Source organism: Ctenopharyngodon idella, chromosome 1 (assembly GCF_019924925.1).
Source record: "Ctenopharyngodon idella isolate HZGC_01 chromosome 1, HZGC01, whole genome shotgun sequence".
Lineage (NCBI taxonomy): Eukaryota > Metazoa > Chordata > Actinopteri > Cypriniformes > Xenocyprididae > Ctenopharyngodon > Ctenopharyngodon idella.
The window spans coordinates 20,013,070-20,030,295 of record NC_067220.1 but is presented as its reverse complement, the minus strand read 5'-3'; the positions used below and the strand labels follow the sequence as shown (position 1 = coordinate 20,030,295).

The 17,226-nt window shown below is 36.6% G+C and overlaps 1 protein-coding gene across 1 annotated transcript in view; it reads right to left on the bottom strand.

The window, feature by feature from the left end:
- Positions 1–17,226, bottom strand: part of dnah6 (dynein, axonemal, heavy chain 6) — an 83,772-nt gene extending 66,546 nt beyond the window's left edge. Inside the window, exons 1-30 of the mRNA XM_051915720.1 lie at positions 16,486–17,226; positions 15,820–16,176; positions 14,387–14,560; positions 14,018–14,298; positions 13,164–13,431; positions 12,818–12,952; positions 12,356–12,470; positions 12,150–12,264; positions 10,650–10,818; positions 8,745–8,852; positions 8,503–8,613; positions 8,309–8,398; positions 6,959–7,079; positions 6,709–6,860; positions 6,360–6,512; positions 5,447–5,698; positions 4,624–4,752; positions 4,378–4,491; positions 3,910–4,053; positions 3,258–3,413; positions 3,007–3,057; positions 2,833–2,925; positions 2,556–2,675; positions 2,282–2,462; positions 1,969–2,065; positions 1,646–1,868; positions 1,328–1,492; positions 1,140–1,250; positions 833–958; positions 364–519 (exon numbers count right to left, since the gene is read on the bottom strand). Of these exons, the coding sequence (XP_051771680.1) occupies positions 364–519; positions 833–958; positions 1,140–1,250; positions 1,328–1,492; positions 1,646–1,868; positions 1,969–2,065; positions 2,282–2,462; positions 2,556–2,675; positions 2,833–2,925; positions 3,007–3,057; positions 3,258–3,413; positions 3,910–4,053; positions 4,378–4,491; positions 4,624–4,752; positions 5,447–5,698; positions 6,360–6,512; positions 6,709–6,860; positions 6,959–7,079; positions 8,309–8,398; positions 8,503–8,613; positions 8,745–8,852; positions 10,650–10,818; positions 12,150–12,264; positions 12,356–12,470; positions 12,818–12,952; positions 13,164–13,431; positions 14,018–14,298; positions 14,387–14,560; positions 15,820–16,095 (4,386 nt within the window). The 5' untranslated portion in view covers positions 16,096–16,176; positions 16,486–17,226. The remainder of the gene's footprint in view (positions 1–363; positions 520–832; positions 959–1,139; positions 1,251–1,327; positions 1,493–1,645; positions 1,869–1,968; positions 2,066–2,281; positions 2,463–2,555; positions 2,676–2,832; positions 2,926–3,006; positions 3,058–3,257; positions 3,414–3,909; positions 4,054–4,377; positions 4,492–4,623; positions 4,753–5,446; positions 5,699–6,359; positions 6,513–6,708; positions 6,861–6,958; positions 7,080–8,308; positions 8,399–8,502; positions 8,614–8,744; positions 8,853–10,649; positions 10,819–12,149; positions 12,265–12,355; positions 12,471–12,817; positions 12,953–13,163; positions 13,432–14,017; positions 14,299–14,386; positions 14,561–15,819; positions 16,177–16,485) is intronic.

Sequence of the window (17,226 nt, the reverse complement as noted above, 5' to 3'; positions counted from 1 at the left end):
GCATCAAAATCGATGATGACTTAGCCTAAAAATGAATTCCAACAGAGCTTTATTTGTTTTCTGATAATGTGCATTTGTTTTGTTTTGTTTTTTTGTTTTGTTTTTTTGATAATGTTATTTACATTTACATTGTGCATCTACTGTATAATTAATATGTACACTTTTACAGCTACTTTTTTTAATGTTGATTTGATTTTATAAATTAAAGCTATCATTGTTCAAATTGCAAATGTATTTACATTATTTGATATAATTGGACAAAACTCAAAACTCATATACATCATATATATAAAATTCACCATCATAAATGAGGCGAGGGATGAAGAAAATTTTTCCCCTCAATAAAAAAGTGAATATATTTACCGTCAGTGGAGTGATCACCAGACGAGGACACGCTCCCAAATATTCATATCCATAGACATATTGAGAGAGAGCCATCCGAGCCACACAGTCGTCCAAGTCCACATCCCAATAATACCGCAGCTGCCTCTGCCACTCAAAATTATCGCTCGAGTCCACCTACAAACACATATACACATAAACACATACTCCATAACCTCTTGAACTATCAGACATGGTTCTCAACTGCTTGGTCGCAGGTCTATTCTGATACAACTACAGGTCTGTTCTGAAGGTTACAGACAACAGGGTTAAAATTAATAAAATAATAAAATAAATAAGCTTATCAACTTCTAAAACAGAGCAGAATGATGTTGTTGATTCTGTCACTTGGTAGAAGCTAGGCAGATGAACTATGTTGAGAACTACTGATATAATGCAAACAGGCCATGTTTTCTCCATTCCTGTGACAAGGCAAAACAAATACACAAACCTTCTCTTTGACAAGCTCTGTGACAATGTCTCTGGCATGCACATCTATGGTGATGAGAGCTGTGATGATGTTCCGATGAAGACTAGGCAAATTCCCACGGACCAGAGCAGCAAGAGCATTCAGTCTCTGTTTATATACACACACCCAAAGATAAATACTGACAGACACACACACATATGCAAAAACCACATGAATGAACAACAAATATATTGACCTAAACTGTAAATGACTTGCAGGGAACTTCAAAGGAACTAACACATTCATATAAAGATAAATAATTGAGTCAATGAATGCTATATGTTGTCACCTCAAAGTTGGTGAGCTCAAATTCTTGTAACGCCTGATAGTGGTCATGATCTCCTTCTAGACAGTTGTCCATGTCTCTGCACCACATGAGCTGGGAGATGGTCAACACCACCTGCAGAAAAGCACAGGTGAGAATCGCTCATACACTCAGAGACACACAAAAACAATCTCACCTAGACGAGCACAAACCTGTGAGGGATGCCCAGCCACAACCCACTCCACTCTGGCTTTGCTCTGGTAGTCAGCAATTGCAGCCTTACTGAGTCTCCTAAGAGAAGAGAACATGGCCTCCTCCACCTTTCCCAACCAGTCCTCTACATTTCCACGAGCCTTCAGCCCTTTCCCCAGCGCCACCTACAGCACAGACACACACATACATTTTTTTTTATCATTATCCTGTTTCATTTTATAAATCACTGAAAAAAATAAAACAAAAAGAAAAGAAAAGAAAAGAAAAGAAAAGAAAAGAAAAAAGTAAAGAAAAGAAAAGAAAACGAAAAACTTGACCTTTTCTCCCTCAGGTGACACCATGGCTAAGATGTCATTAGTGTACTGTATTTTTTCACCAGTCTCGTCAGTCTCGCCCTCTCCATGTGTTGTAGAGGTAAGCAGGCCGAACTCCAGCTGTGATATTGCATCAAAACACTTCCTGAGATGAGGCTGCACAGCCTGAGGGTTCCGTGTCTGAGCCAAAATCTCCAACAGTTCATCATTAGACAGGAAGTAGAACCTGAGCCACCCGGAGAAGTGAGTAAAGTCATTGCACAGCATCAAGAGAAATTAGCATTCTGATGAGAAACTGCTGTGCATGCGTGAGTGTGCATAGACACCTTGGGAAGATAACTCTCTTGGACTCCAAGTAAGCCTCCAGGCATTTCTGTATCCGCTCCAGGAGTGCGTTATTATTCTGGAAAATATCCAAAATCCCTGGAGAGACAGAGTAGAGGGCAACACTGGTCAAAGCCATTTATAATTTACACCATTTTTCATGTTGCATTTTATCTACAGCTTTCATTTAGACAGTGCACCATTTTACAGAAACAAACTTTTTGACACTGGACAAAAATGTGTTAATCTAATGCTTGAGTGGATATTAAACTGCCTATGCTTTATGTGTGTTTCCTGAGCTACATCCTGTCAGACCTGTTTGTGTGGCAGCACGAAGGGCATTGGGTATGCGGTTGACCTTCCTCATAATCTCTTTCCAGGACTTGTCCACTTGCAGGAACATCTTAGACTCAGCAGGCAACTGCCTCTGGATGTCAGGAGCACTGAAAATACTCTCAAGATAAAGCCAGCTTCTCTGACATGCCAACCACTCATCCTAGAAACAAAGTAGAAGAGAGTCAGATAAAGAATGTTTGATTTAATAAAACACAGCAAAAAAATAAAAATAAATGATCACCACTCTGTTTACCAAGGTCTGGCTGAAAAGAGAGAGCTGTTTCTGCCACTTGTCTACTCTGGCCTTGATGGAGCCTGCGTAACGGGATGAAGCAACTGTGGCCACATTGACTATGCTGTCATCGAGAAGCACCTACAAAATTTACATTCACACAGAAAGAATAAAAAAATATTACTAAGTGAGGAAAAAGTCTGTTAGGCAATGTTAGTGTTTAAATGATAATTACAAATGATTCTTATGGTTTAACAATCGGAAAACTCTGCGAACAATGGTCCCAACACATTCTTACCTGAATATCATCAGTTCCACCGAGGATAAACACATCCTTGGAGTCCCGATGAGAAAGTACCACAAACTCTGTCGTCTTCCAGGATTCCTCAATCTATCAATAGTATGTGTGTGTCAAGCTCAATATAAAGACATATAAATGTTGTTAAAAGAGAATTATAAACATAGGCATCACCTTTCTCAGAATGTTCTCAAGAGATGCTTCTCCTGAGGCTTGTGCTGACACCTGAGAGTTTGAGAGGATTCATGAGGTTAAAAGAAGAATCTTTAGCAACTATACAGTGATTTACCCTGCCTTCCTGTCAGGTTGCACCTCAAAACCTAGTGACAGTATGTTATGGAAATTTGGAATGTGTCTATGATGCCCAAAAATGTTGTCTAGGAAAGTAGATCAGTAGGTTTTGAGAGCCTCAGTGTTTCTCTCACCTCCTGTATTTGTGGTCCAAAGTTAAAGATGTTGAGTTCTTGCAGAGAGGCGAGAGTCAGTGGCTCCTCCAGTAGTTTGGCTTCCACAATTTCCTCAAGCATTTCCCAATGACGAGCTTTTAGACATGGGTTACGCAGGTCTGTGATCACTGGCAACTACGCAAACACAGAATGTTAAATAGACAGATGCATACACTACCATTTAAAAGTTTTCACTACATTTTTTTCTTCTATTCAAAAGGATGCTTCTATTCAGAAAGGACATAAACTAAAAACTAAAAACTAAAGACATTTATAATGTTACATACGCTTTCTTTTTCAAATAAATGCTGTTCTTTAGAACTATGTTCATCAAAGAATACTGAAAAAAGTATCAGAGTTTTCACAAACATTGAGCAGAACAACCGTTTTCAACATTGATAATAATATGAAATGTTACTTGAGCATCAAACCAGCTTATAAAAATTATTTATGACACTGAAGACTGGAGTAATGGCTGCTGAAAATTTAGCTTTGTCATCACAGGAATAAATTACATTTTAAAACATATTGAAATAGAAAACAGTTATTTTAAATTGTAATATTATTTGACAATACAAAGAGACAGTTGAAGAGCAATGACACATTGGCATTTAGTGCCAACCTGACCCACCTTTTCTCGCATGCTCTCCACATTCTCTTTGAGGCAGGGCACCACATTGTTTGGTACCAGTCCTTTTTCGAGCTGGCTGACATATTTGGCAAACTTGTTCACCTGCCTGCTCAGCAATTCTGGGTCCAGCTCATCAAACTTATTCTGTATCAAAGAGATAATTGACCATTTGACATTTAGAGGACACTTTCATTCAAAATGGCTTCCAGCACACCATTTGCAGGGGCACTTCACCTGAAGCTATCTAGTATAAAGTGCCTTGTTTAAGGCTGTAATTATCACAAGTATGACTGTGTATCTCAGTAACTCTTTAGTTGCTGTATCCATGCTCCACACAGCCTCTGGGTTTTTTGTAGTTTAATTCTAATTTTGGTGTCTTGACTACCCTTAAATGGACTTTAGTGAAAGGGAAAAAGTCAAATATTTCAAAAGTATAAAATGACCCCCTTAAATGGCCCCCTTAATGACCTGCAACCAGCTGTTCTCTAGATTTTCCCACTCTTCCAGAGAGTCCCAGAGTAGCTGCTTCAGCTTCACTTCAGCAGTCAGTTCCTCTAGAGCGTCATATTTAGTCACCTCCACCTGCACAAACAAATACAGATTAAATATATAATATATATATATAACTCATGATGATCAGACAAAGTCAAAACAATCAGTATAGAGAATAAATACAGAAGATGCACCCTCTGGTGGACAGAGAGACACACTGACCTTAAAGTTCTTCTGGTAGGTTTTATATTTGAAGGCTTGAGCCTGCAACTCATCAATAGAAATCTGAATATCTCCCAGCAGTCGGCGTATGTTAGAGCGATCTGCATCAATTTCAAGGAGCTGATGATTCTGGAGAGACAAAAACCATACAACATACACAAAAACAGGCTGTGAGTGACTCAGCAGGGTTTCAGTATTTCACATGATAAGTTCAATACCACGTTAAAGTTCTGGGTGTACACTACTGTTCTAAGGGTCAGTAGGAATTTTTTTTTTCATGTTTATGCTCAACCAGGCTGTATTTATTCAATCAAAAATGGTTATATTGTGAAATATAATATTATAATTTAAAATAACTGTTTTCTAGTTTAATATGTTTTAAAATGTAATTTATTCCTGTGATGGCAAAACCAAATTCAGCATCATTACTCCAGTCTTCAGTGTCACATTATACTTCAAAAATCATTCTAATATGCTGATTTGGTGTTCAATAAACATGATTATCAATGCTGTGCTGTGCTGCTTTATATTTTTAAGGTTGCTTCATATTTTTAATGTTTTTAACAGAACCGGTTTAACATTTTTTTTTTTTTCAGGATGTTTTGATGAATCAAAGTTCAAAAAAGAACAGAATTTATTTAAAATAGTAACATTTTGTAACAATCTGAAAGTCTTTACTGTCACTATTGATCAAGTTAATCTTTTCTGCATCTTACTGACCCCAAAATTTTAAACAGTGATGTATCTGTAAACATTTATTTATTATAAATGACTTCAGCACATTATTCTGTTTTAATATTACTATTTCTTTCCTTTCTTTCACCTCTGCTTGCACTTTCACTGCCTGCACATTCTTGTTAAGTTGGTTGATATCTTGCTGGATGTGCTGGCAAAATTTTTCCACATAAGAGCCCCGCTCTCCCACCGCCTTTTCAATGGCGCGCTTTAAGGCAGTTACACATGGCGGCAATGTGGCATACACTGCAATATCCTCAGGAGGTGTGGGGACAGAGTAACACTCGATCAACTTGTACATCTCACAGACAGTCATGGTCTCCTTTTCCAGCACCTCAATCTAACAGAAATATAAGATTAATACATCTGAGCAAACAGCCATCTAATGTCTCATACTCAATAGATTGGAAGAATAATCGTTTAAAGAAACAATATGTAATTTTTCGCCACTAGAGGTTGCTTATTCCAAACAAAGGCAAAGCTTGATGATGCCTTGATTTCGCTGAATCACTTGTTGCACACTGCAGTAAGCTAGATCGATATTAGGCATGGTAAAACATGATAGTTGCGGTAAATCAAGAAAATGAGATTTAAACAACAAGACTTAATTACTTTGTTGAGCTATATAACAATGATTCGTTTTCTGTCGATGAATGTATCCAAACAGTTGCTCACCTGTCTAATATAACACATGATATATTAAAGCGTATTTTGTGTTTCCATGGTTTCTACAAAATAAAACCGGAAATTGAGGGTAGCGTGGGTATGATGTCATTGATAGGCGACGCACAGACACGGTCCGTGTCCTGGTTAAAATTGCTTATTTCTCTGGATTTAAACATTCTTGGAAACAGTTGGGATAATCTAAGTACACAAGTCAACAAATAAAAATAACATTGTTCTAGTGGTTTTTGGATATTTTAATCCAAAAATATTACATATTGTGCCTTTAAATCACCACAAAACTTCTTGATAGGTCATGGTTCTCTTTTGATTCTTACCCTCTTCTGAATTTCCTCCAGGAAGTTGAGGGAGTTGACGTATTCGTTGGTTACTGTTGGAACAAAGTCCACTTTGAACTGGGCATCCTGAGCTTCTGCAATGATGGCATCCATCTTTTTCTTTGCTAGCCGGGGTAGGATGTCATTAATGACCTGGAGAAAGAGGTTCAAAATGAGGAGGGCTATCTTTGCATTTATGTGTCCTATTGCCAACTGTGTTGGGGTAAATGTTGTATACCACTAGGTGAAACAGTGGGAATGCAAATATTACAGGAGAAATCCATTTCTATTTCTGTAATTTCTATTTGTGTGTTCTATTTCTATATGTGTGTTTCTGTCAGTGCGTGACCTCTATGCAGCGCAGAGGGGATGGTATAAGTTTGTGCTTCAGTTGTGTAGTATCCACCAGCAGAATTCCCAGGGGTCTTTTCTGTTTGATGGCTAAAGCCTCTTTATGCTCTCGATGATATTTATTCAGACTGTTCCCAAAAAATGCAACCTCTGCATCAGACACACATACACAACATAAGAAGTGTGTGACAATCATGATTTTGACAATCAGGAATTGATTATTGATTATGATGATGATGATGATGTACCATGGTCTTGCTCTTTGAGAGCCTCCAGGTCCAGGTCTTCATTCTCTTTGTAAAACAGTCTGAACGGCTCAAATGTATGAGCATACACATTAGCGGTATCAAATGCAATCTGAATCGAATGCTGACAGGGGAAGAAACGTGAAACATTTACAAAATTAAAGACAGTTATGAACACATTACTTTTAAAGCTCACGAAAAGCTCACAAAAGCTCAGTTGTTCTTTCTTGTTTTTTTCTCATGCATTAAGCATTAAGCAAGCATAGTGGAGCTTCTGTTTACCATATTTGATGCGCTCTATGTATGTGCATTCATCAAAATTAATATGTGAATAAAAGCCTACATTTAATCTGTTTATCATAAAAAGCGATTGTGTCTCTTCAGAAGACTTGAATTACACTGCTTGATTCATATGGATTACTTTTATAATGTCATTTTGTACTTTTAGAAAAAGAAGTGAAAAGTATACACATCCAAATTATCTTCAACAGGTGCATGATTAAAATGAAAAATATGAAAATAAACAAGAGAAATGTTTAATCATGCACACTGTTGAACTATTCCCTTTATTTCCAAAATAAAACCGCAATGTTTCTATCAATAAAGGCCTGATGAAGATATTTATTGATCGAAATGTTGGAGTTTGTTGTTTGTTTTTGCAAATAAAGGGAAAAGTTAAACAGTGAGCAGATTTTTTTGTACTTTTTGAACACGAACATTTTGGTTGCATAAACCTTCAATATATGTACAAAAATGATGAGAGAATAGTATCAAAATATATCATTTGTGTTCCAACGGAAGTCTTCTGTGTTAGAACAACATGAGAGTGAGTAAATGATGACAGAATTTTCATTTTTGGGTGAACTTTTCCTTTAACCTTAATACAGCATTTTTTTTATTTATTTTTTTTCAGAATAACAGCTATTACAGAGTTCAGTCATGAAACTCTAGATGGCACAGACTGATAGGTCTATTGCATGCAGTCTGCTAGCAATCACTGTCATTAGCATCCATCAACATGCTAAAACTATCTTGAGAGTTTTCATGGCTGAAAAACAAAGTAAGTTACATTACCTGAGAACACTGTTGTTTACAGTAATGGCATTTTTGGGTGATATTCTTTAGAGAACCACAAAATGGTGACACTTCATGATATTAAATTAAAACCAATAAATTATTTCTATAACTTGTATAGAAATGTTTAAATACTGGTATATAGAAAAAAAACTTTAATCTTCCTGTGGAAAACTCGACTTTTAACTTTTTTAAAATTGGTGCATGAAAACTTGAGTAAGACTCAAGTTTTTTTTTTACTACATTTAGATCATAGCCATGTTAGAATCAAATAAAAACCTTCATATTGAGTATGATGTCCTGCAGATAAGTGTCATCTTCCAGGATTTCCGCAAGACTAGGGCCATCCCCACATGTCTTCTCCTCAACCTGAAACACCACGCATACACATGTGCAGACACACATCAGCCAAGGTCAGATTATAAAAGAGCGTGTGCTATACAATGAAGAGGTAAATGTTGGTCTCATTTAACCTTTTTGTTGATAATGGGTTGAGTAAAAGCATCAAAGTAGGTGTCTTGCACCAGAGTATCCAAAGACAAAACTGTGTTCTCAAACCGCCCAGTAATCTCTGCTACACACTCCTGATGTATACACAAATACATGGAACGCATAACCATATGCAGTGTACACATACTATACACAAGCTGGGCATGCTGCAGAAAATGTCTGAAACACACAAAAACTTTTTTTTGTGTGTTTCAGAAACACAGACCTGGAAGTCATCCATGGAGGGCTGGTATGATAAGGAGTGTGTGTCCAGCATCAGCTCAGTTATAAACATTGGCTGGTGGGAAACACTGGCATTCTGCTCCGCTGTGACCTGTAACACACACACACACACATAATTATGTTTGTAAATTATGTTTGTAAACATAATTATGTATGTAAAATTATGCACAATAAAACAGTGATAAGTGATATTTATTTTGTGTAAAAAATAAATAAATAAATAATAAATAAATACTGAAATAAAGACAGTTTTAATCTGTTTGATCTATTAGTTTTAATTTATTTTTTTTAAATCAAGCCCTATGATATAAAAGTGACAATAGTTTAAAGTGCCCCTATTATGGATTTTTGAAAATTACCTTTCATGTAGTGTGTAACATAGCTCTAAGTGAATGAAAATATCCTGCAAATTTTTTAATCTGAAAGTGCACCGTATATAAAGTTATTGTCTCTCAAAAGTAAGAGTCGACTGAGTCAATTAAACGAGTCATTTGTAAAACGAATCCCAAGCCGTTCCGTTGTGATGTCACAACGAAACATTAGCATATTGCCCGCCCACTTATTGTGCGCATCAACAATACCACAGCGGTACAATCTTTTGTTGTGTTCCCGTCATTTTACTGACGACTGCTTCTCAAACCACGGGGAGTTTAATGCAGGATTCACAAAATGCTTGGATCAATGTCCAGTTTATTTGGACCAACTTGCTCCTCTGAATCTCAGCCTGTAAGTATGATTAATAATTGATGCTTATATTTTTTAGCGATCGTACAAAATTCGTAGTTTTGTATGTTAGGTTGGGTAACGTACACCCTCTGTATGTCTCCTGCTAACCGGCTAATTCACATTTCTGTAGTTCTGCTATTCAGATGTGGGTCCAATATTGTCTAAAAATTTGTCGATTAATGCTGCTTGTCTGTCTTATTACTTGGAGTATTGATCAAGGATGGAGCACGACTTTTGTTTACAAAGTGTAATGCATTATTAGCTATTCACGTTTGTGCTCGGCTAACGTGGGAGAACATAGTTGTGGGCCCGGTTCCCTTACATAACTGTAAAACAAACAGTTTTTTTCCTCTGTGTTTTTATTATTACAGTAGAGTGGAGCTCTATCTCTATTGTAATAGGATGTTAAGATGCTAGTCCATGCTAACTAGTTGAAGTATTCTCTCTGTAAACAGTAAACACCCATTGTAATGTCAAACAATGATATAGCCATTTTTCTTTGTTAATAGTTATGGCGAAAAAGTCTGTGTACACATCTGGCCTAAATGTTTATCTTATGTTAGAGGTTTTCAGCTTCGCTTGGCATTCTGATACAGCTCCCACAGGTGCACCTACATAAAATATAACAGTGACGCTGCCATCACGTCTTATACATAATGCAAACTAAGGTGACACTTACCATAGAGAAACGTCCTACTCCAGTCGTGATTGCGAATCAGTTTCTGGTTGATCGGCGTAAAATCGATGCTATCTTTTCTGTGCATACATTGTATATAATGTCTTGCAAATTGATAGCTGTCATTCAGTTATGGCAATGGGTGTGCGTTGCGCTGCAGTAGTCCAATCACAAAGGATTGGGCCATCTGACCAATCAGAGCAGTGTAGGCTCACGGAATGGAGGGGTTTAGAGAGACTGATTCTTTGAACTGCTTCTAACGAATCGTTTGAGAACTGAGGTAAAATTAAATGTATATTATGAGAAAATGAAATGCATGCATGTAAACCTGTTGTAGGAGACTCCCAAAACAATATTAGGAACCTTAAAAAAGGCATAATAGGGGCACTTTAAGAATCACAGAGATACAGACAACAAACATCTCATACTTCCACGAAAAAAAACATAATATTACCCTGCATCACATAAACACACAAGCATACAAACCTTTTTGTCAGGATCATGGCTGGTCTCGCTGCCTACCCAGCTCTGGATGAGGGCGAGTGAAGGGGTGTGTGTGATGTGCTCCTGAAACACACTCAGTAGCTTACTGACCGAGTTGACCACAAGCATGTGTGTGGTGTTCACAATCAGATAATCGGTCATTCTGATGAAACTATGGAGACCAAGAAAAATATTTGACAGTTAGCTTTTGTACTATGACAGAAGTCACCTCCACCTGCACACCTGCACATCCTTTTAAAGGATTAGTTCACTTTCAAATGAAAATTACCCTAAGCTTTATTCACCCTCAAGCCATATTAGGTGTAAATGACTTTCTTCTTTCTGATGAACACAATCAGAGATATTTTAATAAATATCCTGATGCATCTGAGCTTTATAATGGCAGTGAGCAATACCGAGTATGAGCTGAAGAAAGTGCTTCCATCCACATCCATCCATCATAAACGTACTTCACACAGCTCCGGGGGGTTAATAAAGTCCTTCTGAAGTGAAGCAATGCGTTTGTGTAAAAAAAATATCCATATTTAACAGGTTATGAAGTAAAATATCTAGCTTCCGCCAGACTGCCTTCGGTCTATTAAATTCAATTCAACTTACATTTCAACTTAAACTCACTTTAAAGTAAATTCAACTTACGAAGAAAGTGTAAACTGGCGTCGAGTCAGTTAAGCTTTTCCATAAGTTGAATAGGGAAGGTGTAAGACGTAGCGTAAGCTTTTTGAACTGCGAGAGTTTTACACTTTTTTCGTAAGCTGAATACGGAAGGCGGTCTGGTGGAAGCTAGATATTTTACTTCATAACTTCTTAAATATTGATTTTTTTTTTTTTTTTACACAAATGCATCGCTTCGCTTCAAAAGGACTTCATTAACCCCCCGGAGCTGTGTGAAGTATGTTTATGATGGATGGATGTGGATGGAAGCACTTTCTTCAGCTCATACTCGTTGGTATCGCTCACTGCCATTATAAAGCTCGGATGGGTCAGGATATTTATTAATATAACTCTGATTGTGTTCATCAGAAAGAAGAAAGTCACATACACTTAGGATGGCTTGATGGTGAGCAAAGCTTGGGGTAATTTTCATTTGAAAGTGAATTAATCCTTTAATGTTACACATCAAAAATAAAAGCAAATGATTTTGGAATGAGATGAGGGTGAATAAATAATGACAGCATTTTCATATTTGAGTAAACTATTCACTCCAGCCACATAGTGTATTTAATAAGTAGACTGATATGAGTTATTTACAGCTAGATTATTATATAGATTATTAAATATCTTGGGCTTAGATGATCATGCTTTCAGCTGCCAATAGCTCTGTTAAACACATTTTATCATGTTTAAATTCATGCTACAGAATACTTAATCGGGAGCACTGTTACATTGTCAACAATCAACAAATGACTAAATATCTGCTAATCATTAATCAGTCTGGCATATCCGCTGTGTTGCAAGCTAGTATTGTTAGTAAAGTTAACTTACCAAGTAAGACGTTCGCAGTAGTATCTCTTGTTTGCTTGTTGCGTGTAACTCATCTTCTCAGGTGTGTCCTCAAAGAACAATCCAAAAGCAGGTGATGCTAACTCTTCATTACCATCTGATGCATGCATGTAAGAATAAACACTTAAATTCACAATATACCAGCTATTTGACACATAATTGCTTTTGTATATGGATAAAGCTGTCACCAGTCTCCATGTCGCCATAGTCAGGTGTGTGTCCAAACTCCTTCAAAGCATTTCGACAGGCACTTCTTGCCACTTCCATTACCAGCTTCCTGAACTTTTCAAGACGGCAGGACACCTAGAACACAGATACACAAAAAACCAATCATAAATGACAATGACAAACTCTTCCCACTGCACAGCTTACACAGAATACACTCTTTTAAAATAAAGGTACTTTATTGGAATCTATGGTTCTATGAAAAGCCTTGAAACCTTTCCATTGCACAAAAGATTCTTTGTAGTGGAAAAGGGTTCTTTAGATTTTTAAAATGTTCTTCACACTAAGAAAAAAAATTAAGAACTGTCCACTGAAAGGGTCATTGGGGATCCAAAAATGGTTCTTCTATTATGGCATTGTTGCAAAAAACCCCCTTGTGTAACCTTTAAGAGAGTATAACACACACAAACTCAAATTTCTCTCACCTCCTCCAGCTGTTTGTATTGTGCGCTCTGAAACTCCTCAAGTCTGTATGTGTGGTCTTTCTCTAGCCGGCACAGAGGCATGTCACTGATGTGGTAACACATTTCCCTGATGTCAATCATTGCTGGTCGCAGAGACTGAAATACAGACATGATACTTTTCACCATACTTTTTTTTTATATATATATATATATATAAAGAAGGAGGTGCATTCTGCAAGGAACCTTATTGTAAGTAAATACAGTCTCCCTCTTTGATAGATCATTATTATTTTTTTTTTTTATTTAAACATCAACTTTTATTAAAGCCATATCTATATCAATTCACATACAATAAACTTTGGCATACCTCATTGAGAATGAAGAGATGCTCTTGCAATGAGCGTCTGCATTTGCTGATTTTTTTATAGCGCACATTGGCACGCCACACACGGAAAGCCTTCCACTTGCGGAAGAGGAAAAACACAGGGATGCGCAAAAGCTTCCGGTGAAATTGGTATTCCTGCTCCCAGCGTTCTAAGGGCAAATAGTCCACCTCAGACCCACAGTAGTGCATCACTGCATGAGTACTGACCGTATAGTAGTCTGACTTGTTGACATTGTCAAACATTGCAATTCTGTTGAAAGAATATTTGGAGTATTTAGAGACAGAGACCTGGTTTAACACACCGTTAACAGTTTGTGTGTATTTTCATATATTTTACTTTTTCATACTTCACTATCATTGATAGTGATCATGTGATGTCACACATTATTCAGAATACAAATGAAAAGTTACTTAATATTAATCTTTATTTGATGAAATATGTGAAATGGTTTGAACTGAACTTAAATTATGAATTTAAGCAAAATATATTTGAATATATTTTAAAATGGAATTTATTCCTGTGATGGCAAAGCTGAATTTTCAGCAGCCATTACTCCAGTCTTCAGTGTCATGATTCATCAGAAATCATTCTAATATGCTGAATCGGTGCTATTGTTATCAATGTTAAAAACAGTTGCTGCTTAATATTTTTGTAAAAACCGTGGTACATTTTTCCAGGATTCCTTGATGAATACAAAGCTCAAAAGAACAGCATTAATTTGAAAGAGATATCTTGTAAAAATCTTTACTGTCAGTTTTGATACATTTAAAAGTATTAATTTTTTTTAAATAAATCTTACTGACCCCAAACTTTTGAATAATAGTTCATTTCTTACTTGAGGTTGTATGTGTCAAATTTAATGGATGATTTAGGTGCTGCAGACGTCACATAGAGGAATCCCAAGTGAGGGTTATTCCGGATGGTTTGGACGATGTCGGGTGGGGAGTGAATTTTGGCACGAATTACTTCCTCTACTGAGTTGAAAAGCTGTGAACTAGAGAATGGTGGAGAGGGGGTGTAGCTCAGAGGTGAAACTGTAACAGGACAACCTCTAGTAGAGCTCTTTGTTCTTTTAGGAGGGGATGGAATCCTGAGTGAGCCCTGAGTCAACTGCGCCTGAAATCATCACATAAAATGCATATCAATTTTTACTAATGTTACAAGACACATCTGCCAGAGTTGTTTATGAGAAGAGTGGCCAGACCTGTCTATCTTTCACATGGTCAAGAATTCTGGGCAGCTGTAGCGGAGAGGGTCCTCTCTCCAAGGCAGCATCAATGGACTGGACCTCATCAGAGGAAAAAGGCTTCTTAGGGCTCAAGTTGAACCTTTGGATGTTCTCAGCTTTCATATATTCACTGCGTCTCTTCAGAATTGGCTAGGGTAAAATACAGATCATGCAGTTAAAGTGTTAACAGGAATGAGTATAATGGTTATTTTTTATCACTGTAACAATATCATTGATTAAGAAAAGGAAATCTTTAAATATTTAGTTTAAAATGCATTTGCTACGTTCTTAGAAATATATTCTTTGTATTCATGTTGGTTCCATGGCATTGAAAAACTTTCGCACCATCTTCAAAAAGAAAGTTTAAATTTAACAATTGCAGGGCTAACCATCAAGTAATAATGTATTTAACTTGAATGCATGTAAGTGTCCACATCTTAATGATTACTTTTAAAGTTTTTTTAAAGCAATTTTTACAAATATCATGAATTATTAATAAATACAATTATGTTTTTGGGGAGTCACACCACATTTTACAACCTGAACTAGTCTTATATTGTCATAAAAATATCATTATTTAATATTCCAAGACAATTATTCAGAGTCTACATAGATCTTCTCTATGTTTTCTCTCTCTCTCTCTCTCTCTCTCTCTCTCTCTCTCTCTCTCTCTCTCTCTGCATGTTTCTGCATGTTGGATGGACCACATGGCAGAATTTGGCAAACAAAAGTTTTTCAAGTAGTTGTATAAAGATAGATGTATAAAGAATTTATATATTTTTTTCTAGATAATAATAATAATAATAATAAAAGGTTATACTAAACTACTTAAAGGGATAGTTCACCCAAATATGAAAATTCTGTCATTTAATCACTCTCAAGTTGTTCCAAACCTGTATGAATTTCTTTCTTCTGCTGAACACAATATAAGATATTTTGAAGAATATGGGTAACCAAACTGTTGATGGACCCCATTGACTTCCATAGTATGGAGAAAAAAAATACTATGAAAGTCAATGGGGACCATCAACTGTTTGGTTACCAACATTCTTCAAAATATCATCTTCTGTGTTCAGCAGAAGAAAGAAATTCATACAGGATTGGAACAAATTGAGGGTGAGTAAATGATGACAGAATTTTTATTTTGGGGTGAACTATCCCTTTAATAAGAATTTTTTCTACATTTTTTTTTTTACTTTAAACTCCCAAAACAATATAAAAATGAATTTTGATTCAGGTATTAAAAACATGCCCATCATAGCAGGTGTATGAACTTAATTTTAACATTCATTTTAGATTTGTCACATTATTGACAAAGTTTTGTCAGCCAAAATGAATTAAAAGAATGAATGACAAACAAACAAATAAACGATTTATACACTATCCTTATTGGATGGTATTGCTCTCACCAACATCTCAATTTGTGCTGGTCTTTGTGTGGTCAATTGTCTCTCCTGAGCCTTAGTTCTGTGCGGGAATACCAGAGCATCAGCGTTCGGCTGTGTATGTCTGGGCACTGCTGAGATAAGTCTGGCCCTCAGCTGCTCCACATCAACAGGTGCCAGAGAACCAGGTACATTACTAGACACAGGTAAAGACTTAGCCGTCCCAAATAGCTTCTGTTTGCCATGATCTTGCTCTGGCCCTGCCTGGCCCCTGGAGGTGCCTTTCTGAAAAGAGTGCATGGCCAGACTTTCCTTCTGTTTTGTGTTCTTCCCAAAAAGTTTCAAATCCTTCTCCTTGGAGTTATGCCTGGACAGTAAACTCTTTTAAACAGAATCAAGACAACATCATGTTAGTGACAACCGCAGTGAACTGCCAACTGCAGCCTACAATAAAATGATTAAACAGTGTTGCTAAGTAACGTGCGGGAAGTCTCGCGTTGTTTTGCTTTTAAACATCGTGCCAAATTATATAGCGACATTAACAAAAATGTTGTACTTAATTTCATCATATGTATATATAAGCATATCTTCGGGTGTTTTAATAAAGGCGTTATAGTAGCAAATAACTGTTAGCAAACTATAAACGTCGCACCGGCTTTCCTGCAACAGACAGCAGCCAGCAATACTTACAAAATGTGTTTAGTCCCAGAGTGTGACATGCTTGTCAGTTGAAAACTAAATTAGCTGCTGCCAAGGATTTATGAAAATCGATGGCATGTTTATATTTTTTATGTCTTCTAAACGGGACAGCAGAGTGGCGGTTATTATCTTCTTCTGGGCTGTTTATAGTTACTTAGCAACGAAGTGTACTTTTCACCACTTCCGCCTCAGATGACTACGGATGGAAAGCCAAATACATTGTTGCAAATAGGAACTATTTCCAAACGATTCAGTGATTCTTTTAAGACAAGACTGGACGCAATATATTACAGTATATGAGTATATACAGTATATTTCCAATAAAACTATATGTAGACGGACACATAACTGCTGTTTATTGCGTTTTTTCATGCGTCCCACTCCCAGATCAGTTTGTAGCAGCATGACCCAGCTCATATAAAACAGTTATTCAGAGCATGATATAGTTTGCATTTACATTAAAAATAAAATAAAAAAATCTCTTTAATAAAAAAAAACAACAACTCTTTTTCGCACGCATGTTAACAATATTGTTATACAATTTTATAAACATTTGTAACATTTCCTCTGTTTGGCTATTAAAGTAATTTACTGTTCACCACTTAATTCAATGCCTCGTTTAACTGCGGCATCACTCAGTGGAAAGAATTTCTCGGTTTAATGATTCAGCAAATTGTTGATTCGAAAAACGTTTGGACCAATTGGATTTGTGCACCTGTTCAACCGAGTCAT